The 23010-nt window shown below is 42.4% G+C and overlaps 1 protein-coding gene across 1 annotated transcript in view; it reads right to left on the bottom strand.

The window, feature by feature from the left end:
* Positions 1–871: 871 nt before the first annotated feature.
* Positions 872–23010, bottom strand: part of lamb4 (laminin, beta 4) — a 69193-nt gene continuing 47054 nt past the window's right edge. The window contains exons 22-35 of the mRNA XM_055009098.1: positions 21995–22152; positions 20118–20342; positions 19345–19562; positions 19042–19138; positions 18592–18961; positions 17354–17517; positions 16673–16875; positions 11288–11482; positions 10809–10953; positions 8582–8789; positions 7932–8067; positions 7687–7854; positions 6683–6836; positions 872–5674 (exon numbers count right to left, since the gene is read on the bottom strand). Of these exons, the coding sequence (XP_054865073.1) occupies positions 5535–5674; positions 6683–6836; positions 7687–7854; positions 7932–8067; positions 8582–8789; positions 10809–10953; positions 11288–11482; positions 16673–16875; positions 17354–17517; positions 18592–18961; positions 19042–19138; positions 19345–19562; positions 20118–20342; positions 21995–22152 (2581 nt within the window). The 3' untranslated portion in view covers positions 872–5534. The remainder of the gene's footprint in view (positions 5675–6682; positions 6837–7686; positions 7855–7931; positions 8068–8581; positions 8790–10808; positions 10954–11287; positions 11483–16672; positions 16876–17353; positions 17518–18591; positions 18962–19041; positions 19139–19344; positions 19563–20117; positions 20343–21994; positions 22153–23010) is intronic.

The following is a 23010-nucleotide window of genomic DNA, read 5'->3' as shown; positions in this document are numbered from 1 at the left end:
GTGAACGTGTGGAGGCCTGCAGAGAGCTATCAGCCAATCAGAGACGAGCTCGTCTGAGGACCAAACACACACTTTAACACACACTAACACACACTACCAGGAACATAACTTCCTTTACTTTTTAAATTTCTTCTTGGCCTGTATTTATTTTCTGTACTTTCAGACACCTGATTTTAGTTTCTGAAGTTTTTGATTGTTTTTGGTGGTTTTTGTTGTCTTTTTATCGTTTTTGATGGTTTTGGATTGTTTTTGGTGGTTTTTGTTGTCTTTTAATTGTTTTTGATGGTTTTTGATCACTAAATCATTAATTCTCTTTTTAAAACCAAACAGGTCGAACATGAAACTGGCTGCTGGTTTGTAGTTTCTTCCTGCTGCCGTTCAACAGTCTGGGTCTCTTAGAAATGTCCTTATTGTTGAAAGAAAAGCATTTTTTTCCAATGAAGATCACATTAAATGAATGATAAATCCAGTGTAGACATTGTTAATGTGGTAAATGACTATTGTAGGTGGAAACAGCTGATTTTTAATGGAATATCTCCATAGAGGTACAGAGGAACATTTCCAGCAACCATCACTCCTGTGTTCTAATGCTACATTGTGTTAGCTAATGGTGTTGAAAGGCTCACTGATGATTAGAAAACCGTTGTGTTAATTATGTTCTGGGCAAGTTCACACTGTTGAACATTTGTAATGAAACATCAGCCGCTCACGAAATTAATTCAACAAATGTTTGGAGGACACAAGTTTGAAATGATGCTAAATTAGAAAAAAAAGATTTTTGTTGAGCAGCAGAACTCTATTGTTCTTCTGATGGAAACTTAAACAGCTAGAGCGTCCTCTGCTGGACAGAAACTAGACTGCACCCATAATCTCACATTTACACCATAAAGATTTAATATCTTATTGATCATCTTGGATCTGCTTTCTGCTCCAATAAAACAAATGAAACCAAACTGTTTAACTCTGATATGAACACAAACAATGGCTGCACAGTGGTGTAGTGGTTAGCACTTTCGCCTTGCAGCGAGAAGATCCCTGGTTCGCGTCCCGGCTTTCCCGGGATCTTTCTGCATGGAGTTTGCATGTTCTCCCTGTGCATGCGTGGGTTTTCTCTGGGTACTCCGGCTTCCTCCCACAGTCCAAAAATATGCTGAGGTTAATTGATCATTCTAAATTGCCCGTAGGTGTGAATGTGAGAGTGCTTGTTTGTCTTTGTATGTGGCCCTGCGACAGACTGGCGACCTGTCCAGGGTGTCCCCTGCCTTCGCCCGAGTCAGCTGGGATAGGCTCCAGCCCCCCCCGCAACCCTAGTGAGGATTAAGCGGTGTATAGATAATGGATGGATGGATGAACACAAACAGCAGCTTAATGTGAGGGTTAGATGGTTTTAGATGCTTCTCACACAGTTCTTGAGAATCTAAAATCCCAGGAACATTACTGACTATAAAAACATTCAGATTATTTATATCATTTTGATACTAACCTCGGATAGAGGAACCATGTAGAGATCATGTTCCTTCAGTTCAACCCCACATACTGTGAAACTACCTGGAGGAGATGGAGGTCACCTCCTGGATTGTGGACCATCTCACAGGTTCAGAAAGACTGATGATACAGCTGGTGTTGATCAAGACTGGGCAAGAAGGTGAGTAGAGGAACCTGATTAACCTTCACAGACTGGACCTTCTGCTGAACATCTCCAGGACTGAGGAGATGGTGGTGGACTTCTGCAGGTCTACACCTGTACAGCCGGTCAGAGGGGAGGACACTGAAATGGTACAAGCCTACAAATATCTGGGTTTGCATCGTGACAACAAACTGGACTGGTCCATGAACACAGATACCCGGTACCAGAAGGGGCAGAACCAACTGTTCATCCTCGGAAGACTAAGATCCGTCGACGTATGCAGTGAAGTGCTGCAGATGTTCTACCAGCCAGTGTTCTCTGCTGTGGTCAGTTGCTGGACAGGCTGCTGAAGAAGGCTAGTTCTGAGCTCAGCAGAAGGTCGTTCTCACTGAGGACAGATCAGTCCATCCTGAACATCAGCCACCATCTCCACAACATCCTGGACAGAGGAGCAACTACAGTGGAGGATCATCCGGACGGTTCAGGAGATCCTTCCACATCCATCAGGCTCTAGAACACCTCGGTCTGGATCAGTGGCTCATGATCTGTTGGCTGCTAGAACCTTTTACCCACCAGAACCCTCTCATTTCTATCTACACCGCTGGTACCATAGAGTTCTGTACTCTTACAACACAATTTTATTGCAAACACCATCTTATTGTAAATACCAACAATGTTGCACATTTCTGTAAACCGGATGTTTTCAGGAACCTTAATGCCATCTCTTCCACGAGCACAATTTGTTCATTGACAGTTCTGTTATTAGCTATTGGATACTTTGAAATTTTCCCAAGGGGATGAATTGTCTGTCTGTCTGTCTGTCTATCCATCTTCATTTAGATGGAACCAATAACAGCTTTATGATGCAGCATTTTGAGCACATTTTACTAAATAAAAATCAAACATTTGCAAAACCAGGAAAAAAACAAGATACAGAAAAACAAATACTCTTAGCAGTTTTACAGTACACACTGCTTTGTGGTACTTGTGTGGAACAGTACTGCAGTATAGTGCAGTATTTAAGAGGAGTAGTACTGTGGATTTACAGTCATGAACACGTTTCCATCCACCTATAAAGTCGCTGTTCATTAGTCAGTCATTAGTTCCCAATAACTCAGAATTGTCTAGGATGGAATCACTGAAACACATGAATCTTTGTCATGAAAAACAGTTATGTATTTTAGTTCTTTTATAGATTTATGATAGAGCTTCTAGAAATATGACTCTCTTAAGGTGGTCAGATGTCTCATCATCTAGTTAGTGAATGGATGAATGAGTTCCCACAGTACCTACCTAGTGTCTAATAATCTAACATCTAATACTATCTAACCACTGCAAAGGGAACATCCTTGGTAGAATCATCAGGGAAACATGACCCTGTTGAGCTGGACAGGCTGAAAAATATACAAACAGAAATGCTAATATTTGGTTAAATTTGTCCATTTCCACCTCAGTTTGGTTCTTTGGTTCCCGTCTACAATCTTCTAGTTTATCTTTGACTCCTCTGGACAGAACTGGCTCCCTAAATGTGTTGTGTTTCTGACTCAGACTTGTTTCTTCATCAGTCCGCAGGTTCTTGATGGGTCTAAGTCAGGACTTTGGGGAGACCAGTCCAGAACCTTCATTCTAGCCTGATGGAATCATTTCTTTACCACGTCTGATGTGTGTTTGGACTCATTGTCTGGTTGAAACATCCAACTGTGTCCAAGATCAACCTTCTGCTGATGGTTTTAGGTTCTCCTGAAGAACGTGGAGGTGATGCTCCTTCTTCATTATTCCATTTACTTTGTGGAAAGCTCCAGTTCTAGAGAGAATGATACTGCCACCTCCATGCTTGATGGTAGGTTTAGTGTTCTTGGGGTTAAAGACCTCATGTTCAGTTTTTGTTCCATCTGACCACAGAACTTTCCTCCAGAGCCTTTTCTTTGTCCATGTGATGAGTGGAGCTTTAAGGTTCTGCTTCTAGAGGAAGAACTTCCTTCTTCATGAATCCTCTAGAACCCTGTGGACACTGACAGTTGTGTTCCAGCAGCTTCTCATTCATCCAGATCTGCTTTCTGATGGTTTCTGGTTGACTCGTGACCATCCTGACCAATCATCTCTCAGCAGCAGGTGATAGTTTGTGTTTTCTTCCTGATGGTGGCAGTAACACACCTGGACCATGAACTTTATTCTGACAAACAGATGATTCTGGATCTGAAGCTGCTTTGAAATGGCTCCAAGTGACTTTCTGACTTGTTCAAGTCAATGATTTTCTTCTTCAAATCTTTGCTGAGCTCCTCAGATGTTCCCCCTGTACTGTTTGAGTCTAATGAGTGGATCTAATGGTTCTATTTAACTTGGATCAGAGGAGTCAGCAGCTGCAGTCAACTGGAGTCACTCATGAAACTAAGAAAATTTGATAAACACAACTTTTTACATCAGTAAACCTGACAATTCAAATCGCTGTTTGTATATTTTTGACCCAACAGTTTTTTGTCATACACTATATGGCCAAAAGTATTGGCTCACCCATCCAAATAATCAGAATCAGGTGTTCCAATCACTTCCATGTCCACAGGTGTATAAAATCAAGCACCTAGGCTACAGACTGCTTTTACAAACATTTGTGAAAGAATGGGTCGCTCTCAGGAGCTCAGTGAATTCCAGCGTGGAACTGTGATAGGATGCCACCTGTGCAACAAATCCAGTCGTGACATTTCCTGGCTCCTAAATATTCCACAGTCAACTGTCAGCTGTATTATAAGAAAGTGGAAGTGTGTAGGAACGACAGCAACTCAGCCACCAAGTGGTAGGACACGTAGACTGATGGATGCTGAGGAGCATAGTGCCAAGAGGTGGCCAACTTTCTGCAGAGTCCATTGCTACAGACCTTCAAACTTCATGTGGCCTTCAGATTAGCTCCAGAACAGTGCTTCAGCAGAGAGCTTCATGGAATGGGTTTCCATGGCCGAGCAGCTGCATCCAAGCCATACATCACCAAGTGCAATGCAAAGCGTGGGATGCAGTGGTGTAAAGCAGCCACCACTGGACTCTAGAGCAGTGGAGACGCCTTCTCTGGAGTGACCAATCATGCTTCTCCATCTGGCAATCTGATGGACCAGTCTGGGTTTGGTGGTTGTCAGGAGAACCATACTTGTCGGACTGCATTGTGCCAAGTGTAAAGTTTGGTGGAGGGGGGATTATGGTGTGGGCTTGTTTTTCAGGAGCTGGGCTTGGACCCTTAGTTCCAGTGAAAGGAACTCTGAATGCTTCAGCATACCAAGACATTTTGGACAATTCCATGCCCCCAACTTTGTGGGAACAGTTTGGAGCTGGCCCCTTCCTCTTCCAACATGACTGTGCACCAGTGCACAAAGCAAGGTCCATAAAGACATGGATGACAGAGTCTGGTGTGGATGAACTTGACTGGCCTGCACAGAGTCCTGACCTCAACCCCATAGAACACCTTTGGGATGAATTAGAGCAGAGACTGAGAGCCAGACCTTCTGGTCCAACATCAGTGTGTGACCTCACAAATGCACTTCTGGAAGAATGGTCAAAAATTCCCATAAACACACTCCTAAACCTTGTGGACAGCCTTCCCAGAAGAGTTGAAGCTGTTCTAGCTGCAAAGGGTGGACCGACGTCATATTGAACCCTATGGATTAGGAACGGGATGTCACTTACATTCATATGCGAGTCAAGGCAGGTGAGCGAATACTTTTGGCAATGTAGCGTATTTCCAGAAGACCTTTAATAAATCTATGAAAGAACAAAAGTGAATGATTGTTTTGTTGTGTTTCAATGATTACAGAAAATTCTGAGGTATCGGAAACTTATTACTGTCATAATGTACAGGGTCTGGAAGAATGAAAACTTTAGTTCCTGACTTTATGAGGAGCAGTACTGCAGTACTGAACAGTATTTATGAGGTACAGGTGGTGTATCCTTCGGCTCGGCTGGAGATCTCCTGTCGAAGTGAATCCACTGTCTGCAGCAACTCGGATACTTCAGCAGCTTTCTGGTTTTTCCTCTGAATCAGCTGCTGGATCTTTTGCTCCAACTCTGCCAGAAAGACAGTTAGAGGTTTCAGAAACCAGCAGACCTTCACGGACCAATAATAACACTGGCCCAAAAACGTTCATCATGTCTACTTGTTGATATTTTAGTTTCTGATTCTTTTGTTCAGACATTAGGTGAATGGATGGATGTTATTTACCTGCTTGACAGTTTCGGTGAACACTCTCGCCTTCCTCAGAAGCATCTCACTGACAGTGTGACGTGTCAGCTGGCAGATTTTGACAGCCGGCATTTTCGGCATGCCCAGTAGAGTCACCAGATCCGCCGGGCCAACCATGCCCACACCGTAATGGCATGTCGTGGTGAGCCCAACGGACCCAACCATCCCACCAGGCATGCTGCATCCCCCGCCGTCCTATTTCCTCTGGAGTATGGTGTCCCAGGTGTGGGAGAGCATGAAGCCTTCCACGACATGCCATTACAGTGTGGGCATGGTTGGCCCAGCGGATCTGGTGACTCTACTGGGTGTGCCGAAAATGCCGGCTGTCAAAATCTGCCAGCTGACACGTCACGCTGTCAGTGAGACGCTTCAGAGGAAGGCGAGAGTATTTGCCGAAACTGTCAAGCAAGGTAAATAACATCTATCCATTCACCTAATGTCTGAACAAAAGAATCAGAAACTAAAATAATAACACTGATCATCAATATGCAACACGACCAAATCAGCTGATTGATCAGTTAGATCAAGTACTACTCCCTTTGACAGTACTACTGCTGTCAGTACTACTGCTGTCAGTACTACTGTCTGTTGATACTATTAGATTTAGAATGGCTTTATTGTCATCATACATGGCATGACAAAAATATAAATTCTAAAAATTCTACTACTACTGTCTGCTGATACTATTACTACTCTGCTGACAGTAGTACTGCTCATCCAGTAGTATTGTGTGGTACCACCGTGTGACGTTCTTGGAGTAGAACCGATGTGATCTTGCATGTTAACTGTGTTCTATCTGCTGCTGATTACAGGAATAAATGAAAGAGAACCACCTTGTATCTGTCGGAGTTTGTTCTCCACGTCTCTATGGACGTCCTCAGCCTCCTTCACGATGTTCTTCAGTCGATCTGCAGCTTCACCGCTAACGGTCTGGTTCAGCTGTTTCTGCTTTAGAACCTCAAACAGCTTCATGACGTCATTCAGCTCCTGGTGGAGGGACAGGCAATGAAAACAGAGCAACATCAAAGGAACATTCTGACTGGCTCACTGGAGGCTGCTGCTGGAGGAAGACATGAAAGAGAACATGCTCTCTCTGTATTTGACCAATCAGCTTTAAGAACCATGCAACAGTGCTTCTGGGCCACTCAGAAGAACCTACACTGGAGAAGGAACTCTGTTCACCTTGAAAGGGGGTCGACAGAGTCAGTCCCTACAAAAGGTTCTAAGGGGCAGGTCTTGAAAGAGGTTTAACGTGGACGGTTCCTGAAAGAGGTACTACAGAGATGGTTCTTGAAAGATGTTCTGCAGAGACACTTCCTCAGAGAGGTTCTACAGGGACACTTCCTGTAAGAGGCTCTCCAAGGGCCATTCTGGATGACATTCTACAAAGTCAGTTCCTCAAAGAGGCTTGACAGAGATGGTTCCTGTAAGAGGTTCTACAGGGACAGTTCCTGAAAAATGATCTACAGGGTCTGCTCCTGAAAGAGGTTGTAGAGGGTCAGTTCTTGAAAAATGTTATATAGGATTAGTTCCTGAAAGAGGTCCCATGTGGACAGTTCCTGACAGAAGTTCTAAGAAGATGATTCCTAAAACAGGTTCTACATGAACAATTCCTGAAAAATGTACTATGGGATCAGTTCTTCATAGGGGTTCTACAGTTCTTGAAAGAAGATCCGAGGGGTTGATAAATGCAAGAGGTTCTACAGTGATGGTTCCTGAGAATGGTTGGCCACTCTAAAACAACCTGCCAGTTCCACGGTGGAGAACGGCCTGAAGACTTTCCAGAGTTCTATCCAAACTGATAATCCAACATTTTTCCTGAGATTTTTAAATTTACCGTCTTCGTTTCCGTAGCGTTGCTGAGAGCAGATTCTGCAGCCTGTTGAGCCTCTCGGGCTATCTCTCTGTTCTGCTCAGTTTTGTTCTTCACAGCTTGGATTTCCTTCAGAAGATGGTCAGACTGATTCATCAGCTTCGCCTCGACATCGTCCAGTTTGTCTTCAGTCTGAAACAGAACATATGTGTGAGCACACGGTCAGGAGGCAGGACTGAAGAACGCTGGAGATATTTAGGATCTTTTACTTCCTGGATTCTGTCCCTGGTCTTGTCTCTGTCTCGGCTGGCTGTCTCCAAGTTGTCATTGGCTTTGTCCTGAGTTCTGTCTGCTTCATAAATATCTTTGTTGATCTCCCCCACATCAATGTTCTTTGTCCGTTCCCTAAAGACAACAAAAACAACATGACTTCAACATACAAAGTTTTCCTCGTGAACAGATCAGGACTCAAGCAGCCAGTAATCAATCTGTCAGGAGGTGAAAACCAAACATCTTCTGGAGCATCTCTCATGTTCTCAGGTAGAACAGTGAATATTCTGACCACCAGAAGAACACGAAGCAAAGCAGAACACAGAACTGATCAGTCAGACTGCCTCAGATCAGAGCTTTAGATGTTCCCTCTCTGCTGTGGAGCTTCTGGACTGGAGGAAAGACAACAATGTGGGATTCAGTGCAGATCGTTCTATTGATCACATATGAACTACCAGTTCACACATGAATCACGTATGAACTACCAGTTCACAGATCCAGAAGGAGGGAAGCCAGGAGACGTTTCATGTCCTCAGAGGTTAGTTTGTGTTTCAGGTTGTCTTTAAGGCTTCCTGTCTTTATTTCAGGCATTTTAATTCAGAGTTCAGTGTTTTCACAGAGAATTTATCTTGTGTTGTCCGACACTCACTTGAGTTCCTGAGCTTTCTGCAGCAGGTCCTGGGCAGCCTTGGCTTGAAGCTCCAGGTTCTTCAGATCATCCTGGAATTTGGTGGAATTGGTCACCAAATTATTGATGTCATCGATCATTGATTGGATCTGATCTGGTGATCTTGGCAGCTGGATATTCAGAACAGCTTTGGCCATTTTCTCAATGTCTTCTGGAGGAACCATGTCATCTGCCAGGGAGGAAAGTGATGAATGATGGATAGTATTTTTAAAAAAATCATTTGTATATTACCTCATCCTCTTGTATATAGTCTTCTACATACTATTTAAAAATCATTTGCATATAATGTTATCTGCAATTTTTGTACAGTGTTTTTTTCTTATTTACTCTTGCACTGCCTTTATACTTTTTCTTTTGGAGCTGCTGTAACGGTGAACTTTTACCACTGTAGGATCAATAAAGTTTATCCTTATCTTTAGTTTCCTGCAGACCAACACAGTCTGTCACAGTTTGAAAGACAGCACGTTTAATTTATTTGTTTTTTATTTAATAGGGACAATGCAGTTAACATAGCTTCAATACAGTTCATGAATCCGATGTGTTGCATATAGAGTTTTAGCTACAACAAATTCTCAACTCCTGTCCCTAGTTGGGCTTTTAAAACAACCATACAAGATCACAATCCTTTAAAAGTACAATATACAAAAAAACTAGTGGCAGACATGATTAAATTTCTTTTGATCTAATTAATTACAGGCTTTGTAATAAATTAATCGCAATTAATTGCAGTTTTGTCAAATAGCAATATTTGACACAATAAGTGAAGTTTTTCAATTCAAATAAAATTGTGGTTGACAGTTGAATCAATGAATAGACATATACGTGTTTATAATTTAAAATGTATTTAAAAAAAGGAAAATGGGACATATAGAAAAAAGTGATTTTGATGACTTAAAGCCTGAATTTAGTTGTTTTTTCCACTGTAAGGCACATAAAATCAGCATAAGTAGTTCAAGGAGCTTCAGAAAGTAGAAAATCCAGAGATTCATTCTGTTTTCATCTTTTCTGGGTCTGATAAATGGTGGAATTTTGATGTTTTTTTTTATAGGAATATCAATTTTTATTTATGCAATTTTTTATAAACAAAAAGTTTATAATGAAGTTATTAAAAGAGATATTTTTGTTGTTTAGGTTAGTAAAAACTTAAACCACAAAAATGTTTCATTTCTATTTATCTGCATTTTTCATCTGTCTGCTACAATCACAGATTACTGCAAATCTAAGTGTAATTATAGCGATTTTATTTAACATTTTAAGACTTTCTGTAAACTCAAGCACTGTCTAGAAAAGTGGTCTATTATGGGATGGCTACACCGTTAGCCGTTAGCATGACTCGTAGCTAATGTTAGCTCTGGTGCTAAAAGCAACATGTTTTACATTGAGGTGATACCGTCGGCTTGAAGTGCTGCAGTGATCAGAAAACTCTGTTGTACAATTTGTACACAACCAGGCTTTTATCCAAGCTGCCATCAGGAAGATTTTTAAAAGGAAACTTTCTGTCCAACAAGCTCAATCTCATCTTCCTTCACTGTTCACCAGTGCCTGACTTCACTCAGTGCTTCCTGTGCTTCTTCTTCATGGCTACAAACAGACTTTAGGTTCATTACCGCCACCTACTGGGCTGGAGTGTTCATCAGAGTTACTGGTGTGCCAGAAATGAGGGAACTGAGGAGGGTGCAAAGAATTGCGTTAGTATTTTTAACAAGTTATTTTAGCTGTAATTAATTAATAGAAATTAACGCGTTAAAGTCCCAGCCCTAAAAAACCCTAAACAAATACAACCATAACTTACAGAATTAAGTTAAAAATCCTCACAGATCTATAAAACAAAAGCAAGAAGGAAAAGAAAAAGTAAAATCTTACAAATCAGTCCAAATTACCTACTTAAACTACAACACTTTAAAAATGAGTACAGCTCTGGTTTGCTTTTAGCCACGCCTTAACATTTTTGTGAAGGTTTTAATATTAGTTATTGATTTTATTTCAGTTGGTAATATGCTCCAAAGTTTGCAACCTTTGATTGAAAAAGCAGACTATCACTTCACAGACAGAAGGTCTGACTAATGATTTATTTTCTGTCACTGAGCTTCATGTTCCTGAATATTTACTCTCTGGATGAGATGATGCTGGTCTAGGCTACCAGCTTCAGGTTGAGGATGGATTATGTGATTGAGGAGTGAACACTGACCCAGCAGATAGTCTTTGACTCGCTGAATGAGCTCCCTGGTTCTGTTCTTGTCTCTCTCCATGGACTGGGTGCTGCTGTGGATCCGGTTCTGCAGGTCTTTAGCCTGGTCTTTGGTGTCCTGAGCCGCTTGCTTTGCTTCATTGATCTGACAGAATAAACAGATGTCATCAGTGAAGATTTTCATCCTACTGATCATGAGCTCCATCACAGTCTACCACCATCAGTCTACAGATATGGAATGTTTACATCAAAGACATTTATCAGGACAGCGTCCCACAGTGAAGGGCTTCTGTTCAGCCCAACTGGTAGAAATGAGGACAAAGAACAGAAACCTCAGTCAGTATAAAGTTCAACAGCAGCAGAAACCAAGAAGGTGACACCCTGCCTCTGATAATTGTAGTCAGCTTATCTCTGCACCACACCTCCCAGTATGACCAGTGAGTACATCAGTCACCCCACTGGTCCCACTAAGAACCTGCCTTGTTCCTGGACTCCTGGAGTCTGGATGGGAGTTTGATCAACTGGTCCTTCACCGTCTCTGCAGTTTCTGAAGCTTTCTGAGCGATGGGAACGACTCCTTCACAGCCTGGACCTCCACATTTCCTCTGACCCAGAAGAACACAGAGAGCTCCACCACATCCAGAGCAGTCTTCCAGACCTGCAGCTCCACAGACCTGCAGCAGAACACAGCGTCATTCCTGATGGTTTATCAACTGTTCTTTATGATCATTCAGATCACATGACTCACTGGAACCAACCTCTGGATCATTTTATAGTTTCTGTAGTGGTTATCTTAAGTTCTGTAGTTCTTTCCTTACTTCTCTTCTCTTTCTTGTTTCCATAACCACTTCATGAGCGAGAGGCGAGATATCGTTTTACGCATTTTATTAAACAACATCATCACAAGAACCAAGATAATGATGACAATGATAATGACAACAGTAAAATTACCATGTTGCTCCGCTCCCGCTCGTATACTGAAAACAAAAACATAACAACTTCCGGCCACATTCTTCTTCGTGGCTGCAGTTACAAGCCTACGGAAGCCTAACAGGATAATAATTAATTTGAACACTTTAACCATCTCAATTTACAAAAATCTGCATTTCAGCACCGAAGATGATAATTTCTTAAATTATAACAGGACTGCAAAAATGGCGCTTACAGTTTCATATTTAGAGGTTCACATGCTGCAGCGCCGTCTCAACATGCTGCTTGGAAAGTCTACAGAAAACTTTCATTATTTCCAGAGCATTCTCAGGTCCAAGACTCTCAGTGAAACAGAAATAATAAATTTATCTCTCTGAAGGTGACTTGTCTCCTTTTAAATGTTTTCATAAAACATTGTTTTATTTCATGTGTGTCAACCAACATGTAAACCTGCACCTGAACATGTTTTAGAATCACGTCTGATTTTTGGTGACTAAATATCATGTCTCATGCACCGAACATCGAATCAAACCAAAACACACACCTGAACTTCTGCTGATGTCATGTGATGGTGTGTTTCCATCAATGACATCTATAAGAACACATCGCAACTGGGCCAGCATGCCACATGTGGCGCATTTTCAGCTGTGATCCAGTGTGTTTACCTGGAGCTCATTTGCATAAAGTGGACTGGACTTCTACTTCATGCAAACTGGACGGGCGGGATGCGGCGTGCGAAGATTCCACGCATCGTGAAACTGTCCTCAAACATCTAAACTAGCCATCGGTGAACTAAAACCAGGACAGATTCAGCTGCTGCACAGATTATTTCTGCCTCAAATGCTTTCAGAAATACTTTTCCCTGAAGTGTTTTCTAAATAAAAGGGAAAGTTTGCGGCTGAGCCGCTGTGTTTATCCGACTCATCTGCCGGACTGTCCAGCTGAAAGCTCGGTCATGTGACCACGAAGCGACCCGCTGTTGGTCCACCGCTGTCATGTGACAATGTTGTGGTCCGCTAGTGACCGCCCATCATGCGTGTGATTTTCAGATGCGGTGCGTTGCCGTGCGGGAAAATTGCCTCTAGTGGACACACGGCTTTTGTTTCCATCATGTGACGGTGCATTTTGATCATGTGATAGTTTGCTTTTAATTCAATGTTAGACTCAATCGGGTTTTCTCAACATGTAAAGAAACCAACTCATAGTTTTAATCACACCCTTGACCTCGTTCTGACTTATGGCATAGAAATCGAACCGTTAACCATATTTCCCCAGAACCTTCTTCTTTCTGACCATTTTATGATAACATTTCATTTTACAACAATAGATTGTATAGGAGTTAAGAATAAATATCATTACAGTAGATGTCTGTCTGACAATTCGGTGACTAAATTTAAGGAAATAATACCCTCTCTATTTAGTCCAGCACCACTTACTGATATAATGGAAGGGAAATATTATAGTTTTACCCCCACAGAAGTGGATTATATTGTTAATAATGCTGCAGCCTCACTGCGTACAACACTTGATAGTGTTGCACCTGTAAAAAAGAAAGTTCTATCTCAGAGAGGACCTGCTCCTTGGTATAATTCCCAGCTGTGGACTTTAAAGCAGGCGTCCCGAAAGCTGGAAAGGAAGTGGTACTCCACTAATTTAGAGGAAGTTTATGTAGCTTGGAAAAATAGTCTAGTAATTTATAAAAAAGCTCTTGGTAATGCCAGGACAACATATTATTCATCTTTAATAGAGGAAAACAAGAACAACCCCAGGTTTCTCTTCAGCACTGTAGCCAGGCTGACAAAGAGTCAGAGCTCTGTTCAACCTTGTATTCCTTTAGCTTTGAGCAGTAACAACTTCATGAGCTTCTTTACAAATAAAATTATTACGATTAGAGAAAAAATTAATCTGGCCCTTCCTGCAAATGTCACAGATGTATCATCGAGTACAGATACTTTAGAATTGGCTGTAAGACCAGATGGATATTTAGAATTTTTCACTCCCATACATCTCTCTGAACTCATTTCAATAGTTTCTACATCCAAACCATCCTCATGTCTTTTAGATCCTATCCCAACTAGACTGTTCAAGGAGGCTTTACCTTTAATGAATTCCTCAATGTTAGATCTGATTAATCTCTCTCTAGTAACAGGCTATGTACCACAGGCTTTTAAGGTTGCCGTAATCAAACCTTTACTTAAAAAGCCCACTCTAGATCCACATGTTTTAGCCAACTATAGACCAATTTCCAACCTCCCATTTCTCTCCAAAATTCTGGAAAGAACAGTTGCAAATCAATTATGTGAACATTTACAAAGGAATAGCTTGTTTGAAGAGTTTCAGTCAGGCTTCAGAGTGCATCATAGCACAGAAACAGCTCTGGTGAAAGTTACTAATGACCTTCTCATAGCGTCAGATAATGGACTGGTCTCTATACTTATTTTGTTGGACCTTAGTGCAGCATTCGATACAATCGACCACAAACTTTTATTACAGCGACTAGAACATTCTATTGGCATTAAAGGGACAGCATCGGACTGGTTTAAATCCTACTTATCAGACAGGTTCCAGTTTGTGCATGTCAACAATGACTCTTCTGAGCATACTAGGGTTAATCATGGAGTTCCTCAGGGTTCTGTCTTAGGACCAATACTGTTCACATTATACATGCTTCCCTTAGGCAATATTATTAGGAAGCACTGTATTAATTTCCATTGTTATGCTGACGACACTCAATTGTATTTATCCATGAAGCCAAATGAAACTAATCAGCTAGCTCGACTGCAAGATTGTCTTAAGGACATAAAGACCTGGATGACCTATAATTTCTTACTACTAAATTCAGACCAGACTGAAGTCATTGTATTTGGCCCCAAACATCTTAGAGAATTGCTTTCAAAGCATATAGTTACTCTGGATGGCATTACATTGACCTCCAGTACTACTGTGAGGAACCTCGGTGTTATCTTTGACCAGGACATGTCCTTTAACTCACACATAAATCTGTAGGACTTCCTTTTTCCACCTGAGAAATATTGTGAAAATCAGGAACATCCTGTCTCAGAGTGATGCAGAAAAACTAGTCCATGCATTTGTTACTTCCAGGCTTGACTACTGTAATTCCTTATTATCAGGTTGTCCCAAAAGCTCTCTGAAACATCTACAGCTGATCCAAAACACTGCAGCCAGAGTACTGACGGGAGTTAGCAAGAGAGATCATATTTCTCCTATATTGGTTTCTCTTCATTGGCTTCCTGTTAAATCTAGAATAGAATTCAGAATCCTTCTTCTGACATATAAAGCTCTTAACAACCAATCTCCATCATATCTTAAAGACCTGATAGTACCATATTATCCTAGCAGAACTCTTCGCTCTCAGACTGCAGGCTTACTTGTTGTTCCTAGAATCTCTAAAAGTAGAATGGGAGGCAGAGCCTTCAGTTATCAGCTCCTCTCCTGTGGAACCAGCTCCCAGTTTGGGTTCTGGAGGCGGACACCCTCTCTAATTTTAAGACCAGGCTTAAAACCTTCCTTTTTGACAAATCTTATAGTTAGGACTGACTGGGGGACCCTGAGGGGGTCAGCTGGAGTCTTCCTCTTGGACGTCCCTTAGTTCTGCCCCTAGTTCTGCTGCTACAGGCCTAGGCTGCTGGAGGACCTCTCTGGATGCACTGAGCCCTTCTCTATCTACCATTATATTATATATATATATATATATATATATATATATATATATATATATATATATATATATATATATATATATATATATATATATATATATATATATATATATATATATATATACCATTATTGCATTACACTCACTCTGTTTCTCCCTGTGTCCTTTCTCTGTGTCCCTGATCCCAGAGCTGGATGCTTCAGATCTGTGGTGGTTCTCCCACCAACTGGCCTAATCTCCATCTGTGGGATGCTGCTGCTGACCTTTCTCCAGCCCACTGCTTCCAGCTGCCCATTTCCATCAATCTACTCTGCATCACCCTCACTATACTTGATTTGCTCATCTACATATTTTGGAATTTACCACCAGCTATATATGTAGTATATTTAATGCCAGAGCCGTACACCATAGCAGTAAACTATAATCAGTTTCCATGTTAGTTGTACTTAGCATGTATCATCTGTCTTATCATGCATGTATTAAACTGTGTGTTTCATGGTCCTTGTGTCCCACCCCCCACCTCTCTACCTCTACCCCTCTATCTCTACCTTTCTACCTCTTCTGTCCCTCTCAACCCGTCCGGCCAGCAGGCAGATGGGTCCCCCACATTAGAGCCGGGTTCTGCTTGAGGTTTTTTTCCCTGTTAAAAGGGTGTTTTCCTGCCACTGTCTCCTTAGGGGGGTCAGGCATATGGGTTCTGTAAAGTGTCTCGAGACAATTTGACTGTAATTGGCGCTATATAAATAAAATTGAATTGAATTGAATTGAATTGAATTTTGATCATGTGACAGCACTCAGCTAAAGTGGGCTCAGTGAAGATGAATTTTGTCTCATCCATGTTTGGTTGTCTGGTTCGTGCTTATTTTCTGCAGACTGTATCTAGCTAAATATTAAATGGCACAGATCAGATCCAGCCCTAAAGAACTTGATAACAACATCCTCATTAATGATCCCACCATCCAGTTCATGGAGAACTTCAGCAGCTGTTTAGTTGTGATTGTGATTTAGTTGAGAATATTGCTCCTGGCTTTACCACAGGAGACTTGTTCTCCGACTGAAGTCATGTGACAGTTTGGCCTCACCTGCTGGTTGAGGTTGATCTCACCTGCTGGTTGAGGTTGGTCTCACCTGTTGGTTGAGGTTGGTCTCACCTGTTGGTTGAGGTTGGTCTCACCTGTTGGTTGAGGTTGGTCTTGAGGTTGGTCTCACCTGTTGGTTGAGGTTGGTCTCACCTGTTAGTTGAGGTTGGCCTCACCTGTTGGTTGAGGTTGACCACACTGAGTCCGTTGACTTTCTTCTCCAGTGTTGCCAGGTCTCCTCTGCTGCTGCACGTGCTCAGTTTGCGTTTGATCTCCTGCCTGATGTCCATGGAGTCCTCGACAGCTCTGTTGGCATTCCTCACCCTCTTCTCCTCTGACATGAAGGATTTATGAAGCTTCTGGATCTCGTCCAGCAGTTCTATAACAGGTTCAAACATAAATGGAGATGATGAAGCAGTGATGGTGTTTTATGCTTCAGTACCTAATAATTAGAATGACCGAAGAGTTTGAACTGAATTTTTATTATTATTATTAATAATAATAATAATAATAATAATAATAATAATAATAATAATAATAATAATAATAATAAATTTTATTTATAAAGCACTTTTCCAAAAGCTCAAAGACGCTGTACATAAAATACAATAAGATAAAACAAAACAGTTAATTAAAATCAGTAGATAGTAAAACAAGTTCAAGATAAAATACAGAATCACTTAAGGAAAGCAGATCTAAAAAGGTGAGTCTTTAGCCATAAAACCTGATGCCTCCTGGCTCCTGTTTATTTTCTGTGAGACTGACTGGAATTCATTAAAGTGAATTTAAGTCATTGTTTCTGACTTGTAAGAGCTCATCTGGACTTTACCTGAAGACTTTGACAAACGTCTCTGTACCTTCCAATTGCTCTTTGTCCTCAGTGCCTGAATCCTTGATGAGTTTGTCCTTCAAGCTGTTTAAGAGCTTCTTGAACTCCAGATGAATGTTGTCAATTTCAGTGTTGAGGAGAGGAGACTGGTTGATCAGGATGACGTTTGGGTCGATGGCATCTTTCAACTTTCTGCAAGATTTTTTTTTTAAAAGGTTTGATTGCCGAGTTTAAATGTGGACAGAAATAATCAATCTCCTGAACAAACTGCAGTTTATGCTAAGGATGTCCCGATCTGATCCTTTCAATACTTAGTATCTGTACTCCCAATCTGATATTATACTCCAAAATAAAACACACTTCATGTATTTGTAGATCAGCTGTAGTTCCTGGTTGTTCCACCAGGTGGAGCCTCTTCCTGTTTAATCCTGTAGAGACCAGAGAAGGTCAAAGCAGAGAGCATTGTGGGAGTTTAGCAGCAACAGGCACCATGACAAAGACATCTGAGGAGTTATTGACCTCCAACCAGAACTGATGTGAGAATGTTCTTCCTACATCACCTTTTAGTCATAGGAGCTTCAGTAGAAACCAGCTGGACTTCTCTGGAAGATGTTTCAAGCAACGTCCTACAATCACTAGGACCTAGATGAGTTTAGTTAGCAACGGACACCATGACAAATTTTTGTTTTATTTAATTTTTTAAAATTATCCCCTATTAATCCCACGAGTGGAAATTCTGATTTTCACATCTCTCCCCAATTGGGGGAGTCAGAGCGACGGATCAGCTGCGGTACAGCGCCCCCTGGAGCAGGAAGGGTTAAGGACCTTGCTCAAGGGCCCAACAGTGGCCACATCGGGGCTTGAACCTCTGACCTTCTGATCAGTAGTCCAGAGACTTAACCGTTGCACCACCACTGCCCCCTCCTGAGGAGGTTAATGACCTCCAACCGGAGCTCTGGTGTTTAGAAAAAACAAGGAACAAATCAGTCTGTCGACTAAAACATCAGCAGAACCAACGTCTCCTGGGATTCATCAGTGTGATCTCCTGTTTAATTTACAGAAGAACTCTACAAAGGATCAGGCTACGACACCAGTCAGTTCAACGATGCCTTCATCAGCACTGATCCTGACCTTTGGCATCACATGGGATGTCTAGTTTACACATTTAAAACTCACAGGAAGCAGAACTCACTGTTTGATGCTACTTCAACATTAGAAAACAATGTTTTCAAAACTGCTGGATTTTCCTTTATGTTCACAACCCACCTGATCTTCACAAACATCTTCTGCATCTTCTCCACCTTTGGCAGGGAGAGTCCAGTCATGTTGGAGAGGCTGTCCAGCTTGGAGTGCATCTCCAGCATCTGTTGCCGATGGTGATGGCTTGCGAGCTGCTTGTCGTCGTTGTGGCGAGGGATGAAGGTTTTCATCCTCTGGGCGGCTCGATGGACATCGGTGACGTTCTCGGTCCAGAGGGCGGTGCAGGCGTGGCAGCGCTCGCAGACCGGGAACGCCGAGTCGTAGCCGGGGGCGCACTCGTCACAGAAGATACCGGTGACTCCGACCCGACAGATGCATTCGCCGGTTTCAGGGTCACATGATGGACGCTCAGTTCCCTCCAAGTTACAGTCACAGGCTAAAAACAGAACGTGGTGATTTCAGTCAGAACAAGCAGAAGTTCTGTCCGTGAACGAAACATTGGAGATCTTCACTTACAGACACACTGCAGGTCTGGATTCCCAAAATGATTTTCTCCACATTCGTCACACTGTCGTCCCCCAAACTCAGGACGGCATGGACACTGTCCCGTCACCTGAACACACCACCGCTTCATTTAGTGAACGTTCTATCAGCCATTCATAACTAATGAAGGACCTTTCACTGATGAACCCAAACTCTGATAATAAACGTAAATTACAGCACATTTCAGGGACATTTTGTTCAGCTGTCTTGCAGAGAGCCAAATTTCACACAAAGTAACAGACAAACGGACCAGCAGAGAGTCTGCAGACGTCTTGCCTTGTTGCAGACGTTGGAAAAAGAGTTGACGGGGTCACAGCTGCAGGTCTGACATCCTGAAGCTCCGTCCAGGTTCCAGTATCCGTCCTCACACTCGTCACAGAGGTCTCCCATCACCCCTGTCCTGCAGGGACACTGTCCTGTGGTCGGATCACAGAAACAGGGACTCCCAAGAGGACACTGAGTCACCTGTGTCCCCCGCCGGTCACAGGAGCATTCTGGGAAATACACAATAGACGTATATTAAAAAACTCAGACAAACATTCAGCTTCCTGTTTACACCTAAAGACATTTTCCCATGGTTTAAAAAAACGACCAGAGGGTGGTCGTTAGAGCCTCACTGCTCAGCAGGAAGCTAAAGGATCTGGAAAGAAGATCAGATCAGAATGACCAAGGCAGATCCAGGACCAGATTTTTTAGGGTTCATGGAGGAGAACATCAGGTTACGTGTTTTACGGCTAGAGTATTTTGAAGTGACTGACATGATCCAACACGGTGTCTTCTCCTTTATCTCCAGTGCTTACTGTGGTCTCCATGGACAGACTGTGGACAGAATTGGAGACTAATGGAGACTGACAGTTCTGGATGTATCAGCCACTTCATGTTCATGAGCTCAGAAACCAGGAGAGGAGACATATTTATGTTCTTGTCTGTTCCTTACCTTTGCAGTCCCGGTCCAGGGCGTTGCCGTAGTAACCAGGTCTGATTGTTCCTTACCTTTGCAGTCCGGGTCCAGGGCGTTGCCGTAGTAACCAGGTCTGATTGTTCCTTACCTTTGCAGTCCTGGTGCAGGGCATTGCCATAGTAACCAGGTCTGCAGGTCTGGCAGTGCGTTCCCATGGTGTTGTGAAGACAGCGCAGACATTCTCCTGTCCTGCCGTCGCAGGCGTCGCGGTCACTGAGGTCGATGTTGTTGCTGCAGGAACACTCCCGGCAGGAGGCATCCGGCAGCGTCAGGTCGCCATAGAAACCAGGGCTGCACCTGTCGCAGCGTACACCTGAGAGAGTCGCAGCAGGTGATCATTACTGTTTATTTATTTGATCAGGGAGCATGCAGTTAACACAGAACACATCTGATGTATCACAGATGGAGGGTTCAGGAAATCATTTACTCTGGGATGAATGAAGGAGATCTGATCTGATCTCATCTTATCATGTCTTATCTCATTTTATTATCTTATCGCATTTAGCTCATTTTCAACTCCCATCCTGGTTGGGCTTTTCAGTAAAAGTAGTCACGGGACCAACAACACACCGGTAACACACACACACACACACACACACACACACACACACACACACACACACACACACACACACACACACACACACACACACACACACACACTAATACACACACACTAACACACACACAAACTAACACACACACACTAACACACACACACACACACACACTAATACACACACACTAACACACACACACTAACACACACACACACTAATACACACACACTAACACACACACACACACTAATACACACACACTAACACACACACACACTAATACACACTAATACACACACACTAACACACAAACACACACACACTAATACACACACACTAACACACACACACACTAACACACACACACTAATACACACACACTAATACACACACACTAACACACACACACACTAATACACACACACTAACACACACACACACACACACACACTAATACACACACACTAACACACACACACTAACACACACACACTAATACACACACACTAACACACACACACACACACACACACACACACACACACACACACACACGCACACACACACACACTAATACACACACACTAACACACACACACACACACACACACACACACACACACACACACACACACACACACACACACACACACACGCACACACACACACACGCACGCACACACACACACACACACACACAGTCCACAGTCAGTGGAACCATGTAGATGTCATTGGTGGAATATTCTTGTTTTTCTTTTAGCCAATACTTAATTTTTGCTGTAAAAGTTTTTAGATCTGCTATGCTATCCTATTAATTTCCTTCGGTGATGTGTTCCAGATGTGACAACCTTTGATTGAAAAGTCTGTCCAGATGTAGTCCTGGTATTTTATATCTGTTGTTGGTGGATCTCCTGGTGCTGCCGTACTCTCCCTGGATGATTTATTGAAGCATTTAAACATTAATTTGATGAAGCAAAGATTGATGAAGCTTTCAAAATTCAGTAAATTGTATTTTTGTAAAATAAGACAGTGATGCCACCAAACTGTTTTTTATCCATAGTTTTCAGGGCTGATTGCTTAATGAACTGATGTGTTTCATTGTAGATGGTTGAGTCCAGACTCTCAGTAGAGATCCGGGAGAAGATCAGAGCTTCATGTACAGGAGGGCTGCCTGCTCAGGAAAATAACGTCTGATTTACTTAAAGCAGTTCAAGTGTTTAAATCTTCTTCAGTGGAGATTAAATTTAAGTTGAGGATCTAAAACAACTGCTGGTTCAAAGCAGCCAATCCTCTAGGGTCCACTCACTTGAACTCTGACACCTGTCTGAGGTCACTGACCCTGTGTGCACCTGAACCTGGGACAGAACCTCACCTGAGCATGCTCAGACAGGTGACCAGCTCCTACCTGTGTGCCCCTGCTGGCAGGTACAGGTCAGACTGAGGGATTGTGGCTCATATTGGCAAGAAGTGGCGAAGAATCGTCCACTGCTCCAAACATCTGGACAAAGGCAGGGCTGGCAGGGCTGTCCAGATGTTGGGTCACCGTGGTAACCCTCCACACACCTGCATCAGCAGCACAGGTGTATCATCACAAACATGTACAGAACTCTACCTGTAGGAACTGAAGCAGGAGTTCAGGAAAACATCCAAGAACATGCAGAGCACACGATTAGCTTCAAAACACCTGGAGGTAGCGTCTGCTCCCACCTGTACAGGTGAGGCATGGACACAGTCATGTGATGCTAGGTGTATTTTACCTTCCAGAGGTTTTATTTGTCACATGGTCACACAGTTCATGACTGTTCTGAAGGCACGTTATCAGCAATTAGACATAAATAATTCTGTAAACCAGTAGTAAAGCAGACATAAAGAACTCCCAGTAAACCCAGTAGTAAAGCAGATATAAAGAACTCCCAGTAAACCCAGTAGTAAAGTAGACATAAAGAATTCTGTAAACCAGTAGTAAAGCAGACATAAAGACCTCCCAGTAAAACCAGTAGTAAAGCAGACATAAAGAACTCCCAGTAAAACCAGTAGTAAAGCAGACATAAGGAACTCCCAGTAAACCCAGTAGTAAAGTTACCCTGGATAATGAGGTCGTGGTTGTGATGGGTAACAGTGCAGTTGTGTGTGTGTGTGTGTGTGTGTGTGTGTGTGTGTGTGTGTGTGTGTGTGTGTGTGTGTGTGTGTGTGTGTGTGTGTGTGTGTGTGTTGTCGTCAATATTCTACAGTGTGTAGTTAGTGGTTTAGTGTGGGTTAGTATGTATATCAATCAATCAATCAATCAATCAATCAATCAATCAATCAAGATTTATTTATAGAGCACTTTACAACACTCAAAGGTGACCAAAGTGCTTTCCAGTTAAACTCAAACAATAAAATTAGAACAAAAGCAAATTAAAAGAAAGGAACAATAGAAGA

Source organism: Amphiprion ocellaris, chromosome 3 (genome assembly GCF_022539595.1).
Source record: "Amphiprion ocellaris isolate individual 3 ecotype Okinawa chromosome 3, ASM2253959v1, whole genome shotgun sequence".
NCBI lineage: Eukaryota > Metazoa > Chordata > Actinopteri > Pomacentridae > Amphiprion > Amphiprion ocellaris.
This window is presented reverse-complemented; position numbering and strand designations above follow the sequence as displayed.